Source organism: Centruroides sculpturatus, unplaced genomic scaffold (genome assembly GCF_000671375.1).
Source record: "Centruroides sculpturatus isolate CEXI.00-Female unplaced genomic scaffold, Cexi_2.0 scaffold641, whole genome shotgun sequence".
In the NCBI taxonomy this organism is placed as follows: Eukaryota; Metazoa; Arthropoda; class Arachnida; order Scorpiones; family Buthidae; genus Centruroides; species Centruroides sculpturatus.
In genome coordinates, this window is record NW_019384888.1 from 18,792 (window position 1) to 35,571 (window position 16,780).

General features: G+C 39.3%; 1 protein-coding gene across 1 annotated transcript in view; it reads left to right on the forward strand.

Annotated features, from left to right (window-relative positions):
- The first annotated feature begins 1,298 nt into the window (after positions 1-1,298).
- LOC111631153 overlaps positions 1,299-16,780 on the forward strand; it is a 39,083-nt gene continuing 23,601 nt past the window's right edge. Inside the window, 5 exon segments of the mRNA XM_023375354.1 lie at positions 1,299-1,559; positions 1,623-1,836; positions 2,910-3,761; positions 3,764-5,261; positions 8,222-8,616. Of these exon segments, the coding sequence (XP_023231122.1) occupies positions 1,299-1,559; positions 1,623-1,836; positions 2,910-3,761; positions 3,764-5,261; positions 8,222-8,616 (3,220 nt within the window).

A 16,780-nucleotide genomic window follows, 5' to 3' on the forward strand; every position in this document is an offset into this window, starting at 1 on the left:
GCATTCACAATATCTTCTCCACATGTTTGTCCCTTGAGTAGCAACAGTCCAAGAAGTTCTTCTTTGGGACCCTGTGCTGACATATATCATACAAAGTGGGTTACTTGTGCTTTATCACTAATATCACACTACTCATCTGTTGCAATTGATATTGCAGAAGCCAGCTTAATATCTTCGACTTGCTTCTCTGTTACATTTGAAGACATTTTGGAAATTATGTCTTGCACTGTTTTCGCAGATAGAGTTCAATTCTTTTATTCTTTTCGTGATTGCTTCTTTATTTTTAAAGTCAGAAAAAAGCTCTTCTGATGCTTTCACAAAGCACTATTTAATGTAATCGCCATCTGTGAATGGTTTTCCTCTTTGACGATATTTGCACTATCTGGAAATCTGTAAATCATGCCAGCTTTGTGGTCTGTGTGTCCAGTTGTCAAATATGAAACTGAAGTTCTGTAACAGCTCTCTTCCGTGCGTCACCTGCCAGATATTTGCTTGTGAATGTATATGTTTTGTAAAGAAATGTCGAAGTTGAATTTTTATTATTTGTGATCTTTTCGTGACAGATGAGACAAGTCTGAAGACCATCCATATTTTGAATGAACGCATATGACTCAGTCCATTCCCCCCTTGATGTGGGTTCCTGTCCGTGGTGAGGGGACCTCCCAGAGATGGTTTAGTAATTCTTTACCATCCCTGGGATCTGAACGCCCATCCAAGTGTTTGCTGTGCATGGTATCCCGTATGCTGGAAAGGGGGATCCTGGTAGTTGAGGGGGAACATAACGTCCCCAACACACTGCTTTGGATAAACGGGTGGCTGAAATCAGGCACTGTTTCAGTCAATCGGCTGGTCGTTGAGTCGTTCTTGACCTTGGCCTGGAGTCAACTGATTGATGCAGACCGGGTGGACATGTCAGACTAGTTGTGCTCTTCTTGACTGCATTGTGAAGGTATAGCTCCTGGGAAACCCTGGTGTGATGGTTTATGGTTTTTTCCCATGTGACGGCATCTCCTTGTTGGGCTCCATGATGGGTGGGGTCACTAGGAGCTGAATATTTAAATATTAATTATGGATTCCAAAAACTCAAAACATCCAGAAGTATCAATATCCAAGACCAAAGAAAAGCCCTCCAGTCAACCTGCCAACTTAATAGTGCACGCAACTGGAGAAAAACCCCTCACTAAGCGTTCTCCTTTTTTGAATCAACGATTAGGCACCTAAAAAACATTCAAAAATGGAGGACAGGAGACCTACTAGTAGAAACAGCCTCTCCTCAACAAACAACAAAGCTTTCAACAATGAAGACTCTTGGAGACATGGGAATATTAGTCACACCACACACAAGTTTGAACTCATCACATGGTGTGATATATCAGTTCTATTTGATGTCTGAAGACGAGTCAGACATTCAGATTGGCCTGTTGGACCAAGCTGTCACTTCTGTCCAACGCATTTCAATCTGCCGAGATGGCAAGTTGATACCCACAAAACATCTAATTCTCACATTCGACAACCCAACATTACCATCCTTTGTTACAGCAGGATACCTGCGCTGCCAAGTTTGTCTGTATATTCCAAATCCGTTGCATTGCTTCAAATGCCAGTGATTTGGACATTCCCAGACCACCTGCCGAGGCAAAAGCTTATGTGCACAGTGTGGAACTGAAGGTCACGACAGTACTGTAGGTAAAAGTACTCCACACTGTGTGAACTGTAAAGATGCCCATCCTGCCTATTCCCAGAAATGCCCTGCATGGCAAAGAGAAAAGGAGATTCAACGGGTGAAAACTGTGAAAAACGTATCATATCCAGAAGCCCATCGCATGGTGACTCCAGGTGATTTCAAAACTGCAGCAAATGTCTTTTGCTGCAGTTTTGAAATCTACTAAGACATGTGGAGTTCAAACAGATATTTCTGTCCCCCAAGTGAATCTCTTACTTGCCATGCAAAATGTTTATTGATCCCATCTGCACAATCAGAAGAAAAGGAGAACACAAAGGCCAAAACCACTGTAACAAAAACAGGGGTAACAACCAGAAATGTGGGTTCTAAAAAAGCCAGTAAGAACCCACTTAACAAACAAAAAAAGTGAAAGCAGCCCTCTCTATAGTCTCAATAAAATCAGAAGTTCAATCTATGAGTGAGTTTTCTGACATATCTGATGAAGAGCCTAACATGGAGGTGACAAAACCAATGTCACCTCCAAAAAAAAAAACCCCTGTTAAATTAAAGAGGGATAACCTCGCTATGAATAGTGGCTCAAACACAGAATGGGTTATAAAATAATCCAATGGAACTGTTGTGGTTTCCGTAACAACTTCTCTGAGGTTAAACACTTGACATCATCTACAATTCCACCTCATCTCTCACTCCAGGAAACACATCTAAAACCTGGAAAAGATATTTCTTTAAGAAGATTCGATCTTTACCGCAAGGATGATGATAGCCACAACTGTGCCAGAGGAGGTGTGGCTATTGTAGTTTCAAATCACATCCCATCCTTGCCAGTACAAATAACCACTGATTTGCAAGCTGTGGCAGCCAGAATTTTTATTGGAGTAACTGTCACAGTTTGTTCTATATACTTGCCACCAGATGTCAGAGTCAATGAGGATGAACTGGATGCCTTGGTTGAACAGCTGCCAACACTATTCCTTTTACTTGGTGATTTCAATGGTCACCATCCAATGTGGGACAGTCTCGACATTAACCGTTGAGGTAGGACCATTGAAAGATTTATAGGTAATCACCAACTATATTTATTTAATACTGGAGAAGTGACATATTTCTGTGCCCGAACAAGAATATTCACTGCCATTGATCTATCATTAGCAACCCCAAACCTGTTTTCAGCATTTTCATGGGAGGTCAGATCTAATACACTTCCCAATATTTCTAAAATATCAAGGCAGAGAAAGCTGTGAAACAGCCTGTCCACCACACTGGAAACTTGAAACGGCAGATTGGCCTGCATTCTCCACTTTGGCTGACATTACTGAGGAAATGGTCAATACTGCAGATATCAATGATGCAGTTGAGGTTGTCACTTCCAGTATCATTCAGGCAGCTGAAAAAACAATGGGGAAAACATCAACTGGATATCCAAAGCATCCGAAACCATGGTGGAACCAGAATTGCGAGGCAGCATTAAAAACACAAAAGAAAGCATGGGAGATTTTCAGAAGGTACCCCATTGCTGATAATTTGGTTGCTTTTCAAAAAGCAAAGGCAAATGCCAGAAGAATAAGGAGGCAAAGCAAAAGGGATTCTTGGAGGAAGTATGTTTCTAGTATAACATCTTCCACCAGCTCAAAAGCAGTCTGAGATAAAATACATAAAATTAATGGGAAATATGCTTCTCACTCTCTGTTCATGCTGGAAAATAATGGCACAATAATCAGCGACATACAGGGTATTGCTGATTTATTGGGTAAAACATTTTCTACTTCATCCAGCAATATTATGTATTCAAGAAATTTTTAGGCTTATAAAGCCCAAAGTGAAAAACAATATTTAAACTTTCATTCCTCATATAATGAGGAATATAATGTGCCATTCACTAGCATAGAACTACATACAGCAATCTCTCGCTTGGGGAATAGTGCTGCCGGCCCGGATAAAATCCACTACAGCATGATTAAAAATCTGTCAAACAATTCCCTTTGTAATCTTCTAAATCTGTTTAACAGAATATGGACAGAACATACTTTTCCTGACTCTTGGAGGCTTTCTATCATTATTCCCATTCCGAAGCTTGGTAAAGACCACAAGATCCCTCTAATTACAGACCAATCTCTCTGACAAGTTGCCTGTGTAAATTCTTTGAGAGGATGGTAAACAGACGTCTGATGTATCTCTTAGAGAAAAATGAATACTTTTCACCACATCAGAGTGGTTTTCGTAGGAACAGAAGTACCACTGACAATTTAGTAAACCTTGAAACATCTATTCGCGAAGTGTTTGTTAGACGACAGCACCTAGTGTCTGTATTTTTTGATATAGAGAAGGCCTATGATAGCTGTTGGCGATACAGGATACTCCGTGATCTCTACGAATTTGGGTTGTGGGGTAATTTGCCAATTTTTATAAAATACTTTCTACAGAATCGAAGATTCTATGTCAGGATGGGCAACACCTTATCTAGGCTCTTCACCCAAGAAGAAGGTGTCCCTCAAGGCTCTATGTTGAGTGTGACTCTGTTCCTAATTAAAATTAATAGCATAGCTAACTGTCTTCCCCCTAGTGTGAAACACTCTTTGTATGTGGACGACTTTCAGATCTCCTGCCAGTCTAGTAACATGAGTTTCATTGAGAGACAACTGCAAACCTCTTTAAATCGCATAGAAAATTGGTCCAAGACCAATGCTCTTAGTTTTAACACGGAGAAGACCTCGTGCATCTACTTTTGCCAAAGGCGTGGTTTGCACTTTGATCCCAAAATTTACCTAAATGGGGTCAAAATCCCAGTGGTGAAGGAGGAAAAATTTTTGGGTGTTTTGTTCGACCATAAACTGACGTTATTGCCACACTTGCGCAATTTGAAGAGTAGATGTTTAATATCTCTGAACCTTTTAAAGGTACTGTGCTGCTCATCTTGGGGAGCAGACAAATGTTCTATGCGCAGGATTTATAGGGCCCTTGTCCGCTGTAAGCTGGACTAAGGATGTGTTGTGTATGGCTCTGCAAGGGAATCTACTCTTCGGATGCTGGATCCAATTCATCATCAAGCATTACGTCTGTGCACTGGTACCTTCTGCACCTCTCCTGTCCAAAGTCTGTACGTGGATGCTTATGAGCCTCCACTATCTCATAGGAGAGAACAATTGTCTCTTTTTTATTATATAAAACAGAAATCTCATACTAAACCTTCAGTTGAATTTACAGTATCAGATACTCAGCTGAAAAGGCTATTTGAAGCTTGCCGAAGTTGTGTCCCTACATTCAACATAAGAATGGAGAATGTAAGCAGCACGATTGACCTTAACACAAGCAACATCTCACAGGTTGAGGTTAATAGTATTCCACCTTGGTCAACCCCAGTGATAGATGTTGATTTAAGCTTAAAGCAGTTACCAAAAGAAACCACGCTAGACTATGTCTATAGACAGCACTTCGCAGAAATTCAATATCGTGACAGGAATTTAATTCCTATATACACCGATGGATCTAAATCGGATAACTATGTTGGCGTAGCCTTTGTTTGCCAGGATGAAATTGTGGCAAAACAAATAGCACCAAATTCTTCCATCTTTTCTGCAGAGTTGCAGGCTATTTATTTAGCCTTAAAGTACATAAATAGGAAAGGTCATCGTTGCTGCATGATTTACACTGACTCAGTTAGTGCACTTCAGGCTTTGATCTCACCAGAACCTAGTTGCCACTCCATAGTGACTAAAATTCGTATACTGTTTTGCCATCTTCTTGCAAGGTGTTTCTTTGTAAAATTTTGTTTGGTCCCAGGCCATGTAGGTACCGTGTTTCCCCGAAAATAAGACAGTGTCTTATATTAATTTTTGCTCTGAAAAATGCACTAGGTCTTATTTTCAGGGAATGTCTTATTTTTTCCAGGAAGAAGAATTCACATTTATTATTGAACAAAAAAATTTCCAAGTCGAACTTAGACGAGATTGACGTGTATCTGGTGTGTCGAACTGTCGCCATTTTATAGCGTCAACATCAGACTCAATGACCAATTAGTACTTACTGAACCGTAGCACTATGCAAATGTCATGTGGCGTTATTCCCGGCCGACCAATTAGCCATCACCAGCCGTAACGTTATGTAAATCTGTGAGTCCCAACCATAGTCTTATGCAAATCATGCCGTGTGGCTGTACTTTCAAAAAGCCAACGGCCACTTTTAACCACCTGTCGATGACCGTTACGACTAAAAAAAACTTCGCTAGGTCTTACTTTCAGTGGGAGGTCTTATATTTCGCAATTCAGCAAAATCTGTGCTAGGTCTTATTTTCTGCGGATGTCTTATTTTCGGGGAAACACGGTATAAGAGGAAACAAAGAAGCTGACACATCTGCAAAGTCAGCAAGTTATCCACAGCATACAATGCGTATTGAAGGAGGTGATTTGAAGGTAGTCGTTAAAAAACGACTAGCAGAGAGATGGCAAATTATGTGGAACGCACAGATCCACAATAAACTATATGAGATCAAACCTTTAGTAGAAAATTGGACACATAATAGGCAGTATGATAGGAGATCTGAGGTTGTCCTTACTCGTTTGAGAATTGGACACACTCGACTGACTCATCAATACCTTTTGAAGGGAGATGACAAACCAGTATATCAGTACTGCAAATGTGTTGCTTTTGATCAGAATCATAGAGAGCATTTCGGAAATGCAAACTTTAGAGACATTTTGGGCCAGAGGCCAAATCTGGATAATATGCTGGACTCTCTGAAAGTCATTAATATGTATAGAGAAATATGATGATTTATTTATTGTATAGTTTTATTTACTTTGTATTGCATGTTTAAATTATTCTATATATTTCTTGTTGTTTATTTATTTATTTATTACATTTTAGATATTATATTTATATTACAATTGGCTTTTTAATGGTTAAACTGTTATGTATCATTTATGTGTATATATGTGTTTTCCTATTTATCTTATACGCCCAATCATACCATGTGTCGTAGCGCAGTATAGCCTGCATGGCTTTTGTGCCAATAAAAATTAACCAACCAACCAACCTAAAATGTAATTGGGGTTCCATAATACCACTTTCTCCTCTACTATTAAATTTTGGTTTTTAATTAAAAGTTGACAGGGTGAAGACATAAAAGGGGTCATGTGTGATATCTCGTAATGAATATTTTACTCATTATTAGCGTTCAAAATTTAAAAAAATAGAATAAAACTCGTCTCTACCCTCAAAGTAAGCTTTTTTGCCATTTTATAATACAATAGTGCAGTAAAACCCGTTAAGATGTTTTTGTCTAAGATGTTAGAATGTATATGGGGGGACATGATTTAGTTCAACCACTTTGACACTTAATAACTAATTCCTGTGTCCTCATCTGACCACAGAAATTATTAGGCTTTAAGGTAAACAAAATTATGCCCCTCACGCACAGTCTAACATCCACACATATAGAAAAAATAAAACTTCAAATCTTTTGCATATCTCAAAATTTCGAGGTGTCCTGAGTCCAAAAATGTAAAAATTTGGAAAGGGTCATTTTTTGACAGAGCGCTACACTTTCCTTCTGCATAACAGCCGGAAAAGTAAAAATTATCGAATACATATTTATATATTACTTAGAGGAGTCTTTTAGCATTGGAATAAAAAGTTTCTATGCTCTTTCTCTATTAGAACTCTATTTATTGAATCTTTTATTCTGAGGTCACGTGATGACATCAGAATTTCCGGGTCTCTTTTGGTAACAAGTCCTCCCTTGGTCGGAGTCGGAGTTGGTAGATTTTTACGCAATTCCACAGCCCTGGACACGAGTGAAAGACGACCATTGAGTTATAACATTTGCACGTTCAACTATCTGTATGTTGTTGACGATTACAGTTCAGAAGACCGATCTGTTTGGACGTGTTTTGGTGAGTTTAGGTCTGTTAGGAGTGAGACGTTCGTTCTAGTCGTTTGCTTCGTTTGGACTTTGATTTTGATGCAAAAGACCAAATATAATTAGAAGACGAGAAGAGATATTTTAAACTAATTTAACCCTTCGACCCCTAAACTGGACGAGTCTATTTCCGAAGTTCGAACTAGGTACACAGCAGGAGGTAACAGTTAACACGTGAGTAAGCTTATTCAAGTTTGGTTCGCCATTGTTTGCGGTCGGACAACTAAAAGTTTTAGCAGCTGACATTCCCACTTCTGGTGTCTGACAAGTTCCCAAAGTGGGCACCCATGTAGTGTCGTACAAGTGCTGGACTTAGAAATTAAGACAGGACCAGACCGACTGACACATAGTGTGACCATCAACTTCTGGGATATCCAAAGTAGCTTGGTCTCACAGGAGGCCATAATTATCAGGAGGACACCACAACTGCTGGTAAGAGGAATTTAATTATTTCACGCAAGCCAACCAACCTCTTCCCCTCTGTCTCAGCGAGCTACACTCCTGAGACAGAGTCTGTAGCCATAAGGCATCTTTTACCTACACAAAACACTCACACTACATCCTTTTGGTTGGTCGTTGCACTAAACAATACTCCAAGATTTACTCGGCTAAGGGCAAAATAGGGATGGTAAATTATCTCAACGAGGAAAAAAGGGAGAACCAGATGAGGACTTAGACTCCTCAGATACAGAATGTGAGGATACCTCCAAGTCTAGGATTATCCCTAATGACGGATTTTCCACCACACTGGAGGCTATGCTACTAGCCGAAGCCAACGAGCATCTCCAACAGATCGTGCAATTGCTTCCACAACCTAGCAAATACAACCCATCGGTACCGGACAAGAAAGAAGTCAAGGAGAGGGCTACCGCAATGTTCGCTACCATTAACAAACTGTATGGTAGCTTAGTGGAGCTTAGGTCATCTAAGACTGGCACAGTGGTGAATCAACAACAATGTCTGTGCCAACAGACGCAACCAAAGACGACACCACTATACTCTGAAATGGTTAAATCAAGTATCCCATAGAGCTTAACCACCAAGACAATATCCAGATCAATTAACAAGAAAATAAGAAGTGAAGGGTGTAGCAGCAGCTATGCAGTAATAGTATACCCCAATGACACAAACAGGAAGAAAGTTAATATGGAAAACATAAAACAAAACATATTTAAAGAAGTAAAGCCAGACAAACTTAAAATTAAAGTTACAGCCATCAAACAAGTGCAAGGAGAAGGGCTGTGTTTCCGCACAAGCAGCAAAAGAGACGCCACTGTCCTAGAACAGGCCATCCAAGGGCTCCCGGAAGTTCAGCCACTGATAAGAACAAAGCTTTCAGAAGGTAGAAGGCCACGGGTTATAATGCTAAACGTTCCTAACTCGGTCAAAGACGATGACATCATAAATATGATATACGAACAAAACGAATCCCTACATGGGATTAACAAAGAAGATTATGTGGCATCCACCAGAATTAGTACCACGCTAACAAGAGGAAACACGAAAGAGAACTGTCGTCACGTGCTGTCTACTACTCCATTTATACGGAGCCACCTCATTAAAGAGAAGTATATATCAATCTCCTGGGCCAACGTTTTAATAGACGACTATGTGCACATAACCTGGTGTTTTCAGTGTTATGGTTTCAACCACCTGGCTAGAGACTGTACCTCAAAGCAAAGCTGCAGCCACTGTTCTAAGACCCACAGGTACAGTGAGTGCTCCAGGAGAGAGCAGCCAGCCTGCTGTATTGTATGCAAAACAGCAAACAAGGATCTCCCACCGGAAAGGCGCCAGCCAACTAATCACAACGCATTTGACCCCAAGTGTCCGCAGACTATAAAAATAAGGGAGCAAGTAATAAAACAAACAAATTATGGGAACTAACACACACCAAGGGAACCTCAAGCTGCTGCAAATAAATTTGCAACGATCTAAGGCCGCTGCTACAGAGACTTTGCATATGGCAAATACATAACAAGCTGACATCCTTGTTGTCCAGGAGCCATATTGTTTTGATAAAAGGATAGCCCTCTTTGGGAACCTCAATATATTTAACCACTCCGACACCTCTGGGAACCCGAAGACTGGGATTATCATGGTAAACAAGAATAACAATGCTCATCAACTAAACCAGCATTACACAACTATCATCATCATAACCGATACCTCTTCAACAGCCATCATCTCATTCTACTGCTTGCCTTCAGAGGACATTATAGAACCGCTAGAAGACCTACAAGAAATCATCCAACAACTGAAGTGCATCCTCATCCTGGTAACAGGGGACTTCAACGCAAAATCCCAGCTCTGGCACAGCCCAGTAGAGGACCCAAGGGGGTACAAGGTGGTGGAATTAATTAATAGACTGGACCTGCAATCGACCAACACAAGTAAACTGGCAACATACTCCTCATCCACGGGGGAAAGCTGGGTTGACATCTGCCTGGCTAACCGTCTACTCACTTCACAAGGGATCCAATGTAGCACACTTTACGTTCACTCAGCCAGTGACCACCGATACATTGAGATGACAATCAGTGCCATTGGCGTGGTCAAACATTACCGTATCAGGCAAAAAACTAGGTGGGACCTTTTTCCGGAATTTATAAGGCTAAACTGGCATACAGAACCAATGGAGACTATGGAAACTATGGATTTGGAGGGTACCATAGAAAATTTGCAAAATCTAATACTCAAAGCATATTACAACACTACCAAGACCAAGGCAACCAGGCAATCTGCCCCCCTGGTGGAACAGAGAGCTGACAGACCAGAGGAGCAATCTCAGAAAATCCAGGAACCGGTTCAGGTGCGAACATGATCATGACAGGCGAGAGGTACTCCGGCAGGAATATCTCACGCTATTCCGGGAATATAAAACTTCCATATGCAAAGCGCGTACGGACTCCTGGAGGGAGTTCTGTTCTGAACTCGGTGGACGAAAGCCCTGGTCCACGCCATATGTAGCAAAGGGCAAAGTAAAGTGCACAAGGATCCCAAACAACTTTAATTCCAGTATTAATAACCCCACCACTTCAATCAAAGACACCTATGATAAAATCATTAATGATCTCTTCCCGAACGACGACCCAAGCACGGACAGCATAACACACAAGGATATCAGAAGAAACAGCCAAATTGCACCAGATACCGACGACGACAGTCAGTTTTCCTACCAGGAAATTGCAACAGAGTTCCGGAAGCTTAAACTTCACAAGGCACTGGGGAATGACAACATAACCCCCAGGATGGCCAAGATGGCTTTCGAGGCAATACCAACCACGTTCAGCATGATATACAAGTGCTTGCAGCAGGCTTACTTCCCGAAAATTTGAAAAACTGCCTCAATCAAGCTAATACCAAACCAAAAGAACCCCTCCAACTCCTCAGACTACAGGCCGATCTCCCTACTCCGTTTTGGGGAAAATCTTAGACAGGCTCATGGCAAACAGACTGATCTATCACTGTGAATGCAACAACTACCTAAGTGATCAGCAGTATGGTTTTAGGAGGGGGAGGAGTACGGTCACTGCCATTGACGCCATTGTTAACTTTATAACCGAAGCCGAGAGCAGGGGGGAGCATACCATGGTGATTTCGATCGATTACAAAGGAGCTTTCGACCATGCATGGTGGCCTACTATCCTCACAAGCATTAAAGCCTTTGGTTGTCCGAAGAACATCTTTAATCTGGCAAAAGATTACCTGAAGGATAGGAAGATTATGATAATAAACAATGAACAAATTCACCTTAACAAAAGCATAAACAGGGGGTGCCCACAGGACTCCAGGTCCGGGCCATTCCTTTGGAACGTGATGTACAATAGCCTCCTGGAACTTAGGTCTAGCTTTCCTGGGGATAGCATCTGCAACATTCAAGGTTATGCAGATGACATGATCCTGGCCATCTCACATAACAACCAAGAGGTTCTACAAGTCAGGACAAACGACATTCTACGAGTGATCTCAGATTGGAGCCACAAATCAAAACTCAGGATCAACTATGAAAAGTGCAGCTGCGTTCTTTTCCCAAAGACCACCCATTAAAAATGGGCGGGAAACACATAAAAAATAGTGACAGACTCAAATACCTAGGAGTGATCTTGGATAATAGGCTTACTTGGAAACATCAAGTGCACCATGTTTACAAGAAGGCAGTCACAGTTATGCACTCATTGGCCTCCATAGCCCGAAACCACTGGGGTTACGGCAGCGTGGCTCGCCGACTACTATACATCACGGTAATCGAACCCATCCTGACCTATGGGTCGGAGGTTTGGGGGACATCAATTACAAAAGTGCACAACAAGAGGAAGCTGATTTCGGCACAAAGGCTCACCCTCATCTCAATTACTAAGGCCTATAAAACGGCCCCCACAGATGCACTCCTAGCCACCGCAAACCACATTCCTATAGACCTCATTATCAAGGAAAAGGTCTGGAGCCACCAACTGCTCAAGCTCACAAAAGGACGTAAATTCAATGAAGTCATGAATAATTTAGTGGACAGCCAAGCCAATGAGAACATCACGAACCACATAAACTCCTATAATCTCGACTTCAACAATCAGCAAGTACTGTATCACCCCAAGACCTCACTATAAGAAATTTTCACGATGGATGGCTCCCTGACCCAGACGGGCTTCTGTATTTATACAGATGGCTCCAAGTCTGAAAAAGGGGTCGGCAGCGCTTTCGTTGTCACCATCAATTGTAACGTCCATCAAGCATGGTTTAGGTTGGCGAACCACTGTACGGCCAAGCAGGCTGAGTCCTTCGCCATTCGTAAAGCACTCGACTGGATCCACCAACACAACATCACCCACAGCCTGAAAAGTGTCAAGATTTTCAGCGATAGCAAAGTGGCTCTACTACAGCTAAAGAACCTGAACGCTAAGCACATCATCTAGGAAAGTGCCAGCCTACTATTTTCAATGAGAGAAAGCATCGACATTAGGTTCGCCTGGGTCCGCGGTCACACAGGGGTTCAAGGGAATGAGAGGGCCAACCTCTTGGTCCGTTCTGCCCCTACCTGGTGCCGCAACCCCTCATTTGGACTCGCACCACTCACCTGGCTGAAAAACAGCATTAAAGAGAAAACCTGGGAAACCTGGCAAGACAGGTGGACAACTAGTACCATGGGCAGGGTCACATTTGGTGTCATCCCAAGTGTCAGGGACAGGAATCACTATAAACACTTTGTTACCAACTACTGCATAACCCAGCTCATCACAGGCCACGGGAACTTCCGGAGCTATCTCAGGAGGTTCCTAAATAAAACGGATGGGAAGTGCCAATGCGACACCAACAAGGATGAAGACCCTATGCACATCCTATGGAACTGTCCAAATTACAGCGCCCAAAGAAGACAGCTTAGGAACACAGTCCAAGAAAACAACGACTTATGGCCATGCCAGAATCACATGCTCATTCGGGAAAAAAAATACTACAAAGCACTAAAAACTTTTGCATCAGACATTAAGGTGCTTAACTAGGGTTTTGTAGGTGGGATTAATTTCGCCTCCCTAGGCATAATGCGTTTCCCAGTGTGTGCTGCATTTGTACTAAAATGTTATCCAGTAGATGTAATCAATAGTCATATTGATGTATTATGTATTGCTTACCTTTTCAGCAGTATAACCTGTAAAAATTTAAATAAGCAAATGTCGCGACATCTTCTTATTGTACTGAATGTATTGTAGTGTCAAATCGGTGTTTTATGTAGTATTAACCTAACAGTAGTATTGCCTGTGTAAACACTAATAAACAATTGTCGCGCTATCTTCTCATTGTACCGTATCTAACAAGTTATCTTGTGAATGTACTTAATTGTCAAATCGATGTATTATGTATTATGTAGAGTTAACTATAACGGTAGTATCAACTATAATAATTCAATTAAACAATTGTCGCGCCACTTTCATATTGTACCTATATCTTTACTGTACTGTTTTGTATCATATCTTTGTAATTGATTTGCTTTTCAATAAATGCGATGCGAGGAACTCATAAACCCTCCTAAACTATAACCTATCCTATCACACTTTCTTTCACCTTCACTCGATAACCTCTTCATCCATACTTTCCCCTTCTTTCATCTTCTAGTTCTGGGGCTATACTTTTGAGTGCGGCCCAGCTAAACCCCCCTTCAATGTCAATGTATGTTGTTGACATCGACCGACATACACCATGTTTATGTTGTGATTGGATAAATCAAATTAGCAAGCAGTGTGACACTAGTGAGACTTTATTACACTAATTTTTTCACATTTTTTCGTTAAGGCTTGAAATATTATTTTGTATTATAAATGGTACTGAAACATTATAATGTACTAAAAATCTAAGTGTACTTTCAATATACTCGAAAGGGCAAAATGTACCCGAAAAGTATAAATGTACTAGGAATGGCAACACTGTTAATATACTTTAACTCCATACTGTAATGTTAATCCACCAACGCGCACTGCTGCAGTGCTTTATAGATAATGATAAATTATTTAATGTTATCTCATCACAAAAAGTAAGTAAAAGAAATTAGTTAGTTACAGGCCAACTGCCGCAGAAGTAAGTATACTTGTCAAATATTGAATGATTGTTTTAATCTTGGTGACAATTGTTTTTACAAAAAAAAGAAGAGTTATACCCGTTATATCAAGATGGATAAAACTGAAAATAATTCTTTTTAATTCCTCCTATTAAACATAATTCTTATAAAAATTTAAGAACAAATCAACATGATGAGATTACACTCAAATACAGCTGACGAAGAAGACATCATTTATGTTGCTGAATAATCAATTCAAACAAAATAGTAAATAACAATCATTGTAACGGTAATAGAACAAGCTATAGAGACAGACTAGAAAAATTATATACGTTTATGTAAAATTTTATTTCCTTTTCACAGACCAATTAGCTTGAAGAAATAAAAAATCTTAAGACATCATTGTGATAATTTTTTGATAATCTATTTAAGTTATTTTGCACGACTTTGATCATTTTTTAACAGAACAGTTGTTATTCATTTTTGCGAAAAATTTTTAATAAAAAATGTACACTAAATTGAAGACTGAATTTGATGTTTCTATGTTTTTCACTCGCAAAATCGATTACCTCCAATCACACCAAAATAATAATAATAATAATAATTTTAAATCTTCTGAAACCGTGTTGTCTTATTTCTTTGATTCGCTAACACAAGGTGTGTTTCTATTTCAACACTTGACGGTATTCCATCTTTATTTAGTTGATACGGTTATAAGAACAATAAAACGTTTCGGACACTGCCCCTCCTCAAACAACTAAATATCAAAATATTATACATAAATTCATTTTTCTATCATAGCTTAACATAGAAATTATTTTAATATTAAATCAATAATTCTTTTCGCGTGACGTACCATAAACACTTTTTCAGCACAGAAAGCATATACATTCACAGGACTGGCGTAGTATTATATATTCGGTTTTGATCTGGAGCGTTTGTACAAATTTTATGAATTTGCATTTTATTTTACATATTATATAAATCTATAAGTTTTTCCACTTACTATTACATACCTTAAAATTCCAGATGTTCCTTTTACAATGATATGTTTAAAATCTTTGTATATAAGTAAAACAGATTTTACAAGCGGTAATTTTACTCGCTCCTAATTTACAGACAAATAATCAATATGAATTATGTAACAAAAGGTAGTTTACCAATACATAAATTTGTTAAATGTATCTATATATATATATCGAAGTGTTTTTGCAATTCCTTTTTTCAGTAGCATTTTAAAAAACTGCGGGAGCACCTTCGGGGCCATACGCGCCCGCATAGCTCGCTTATCGCTTAATCCGCTGTTCAGGTATACACCGCATATGCATACCACTATAAAGCAAAAATTGATTTCAGAATTTCTGACGCCTTTTACAACCTCGAGACAGATTTTATTCGGGAGTTACTATTTTCAATTTAGTAATTTTAAAAAAATCCTTGGGCAGATTTATTTTTGTTACAAAATGTTTCCTTTACAGATTTCTAGCTGTGCACACTGTAGAGAAATCTAGAAATACAGTTTTGTATATCATAATAATATTAGTAGTTGCCAGAAAGCTCTATAAAGTAGAGAAAAATATGTAAATTTGAAAACTATAAACATAAATTTCTCAAAAAATAAATTAAAAAATATCAAAAGTCACTACTTTTGGCTGATTTGTCTGAGATCTCCACTACCTCACTACGTCCCTCTAAAAGTCGCCACAGTTGGAAACACTGGTGAGTAGATATCTAGGGTCTAAGTAAGGCAAAATGTAATCGCCAAAACGCGCTGTAGAAAAACGATACAACAGCTCCGATTTGGCTTCTAAATTCAAGATACATTTACAAAAGCGCATGAAAGATCGCCGAAGAAATGAGTTGAGTGGCGTTTTATGCTACCTACAAAATCCACATAGTGACAATTTGGCTGACGATGATGAAATAAAGCGTACATTTTCAAGTCCGAGCAAAGTCCTGATAAAAAATCAAATTGTTTCATTAATTGAGATATTAAATGGTGAAAAAATGATGAAGATTAAAATGAAATATGGAAGTTGAGCCACAGAAAAAAGTGATTTGATGCTCAAAGAAAAGCTTCAGCTGGAAATAGAAAACAGCATGAAAATGATTTTTCCAAAATTGTTAAGAAAGAAATGAACCTGTATGAGTCTTCAAATTCTACTCAGAGCTATAACCTAGAGCGGGCTTATAAGTATTTACTAACAATTCTTCCAACTTCCATTGAACCTTAATGCACTTTCTCAGCAGTTGCATATAGGTGCAACAAATTCAGAAGCAGACTTGGTGATGAGACACTGGACGTGTTGTTATTTCTCAGATCAAATTTTTGCAATTCAAATTAGAATGTTCCTATTAGATTAGCTTTCTTTATATTGAAGAAAAATGTAACTGATTAATATTATTTTAAAATACTTTTTGCTAAGAAACTTACTTTACTAGGTTATTACATGAAAGTAGTCTATTTAGTCAATGTTAAGAGATTTTTGTTAATTTTTAACGTTTATTTGCATAGTTTATTACATAAAGGTTTTTTCAATTTATGTAAATTTAAAGAGATCTCAGTGATGCTTGAAAAAGAATAACTTAAACATGAAGACTGAGTGATTTTAAGTCTGGTTAGTCTGACTCTAAG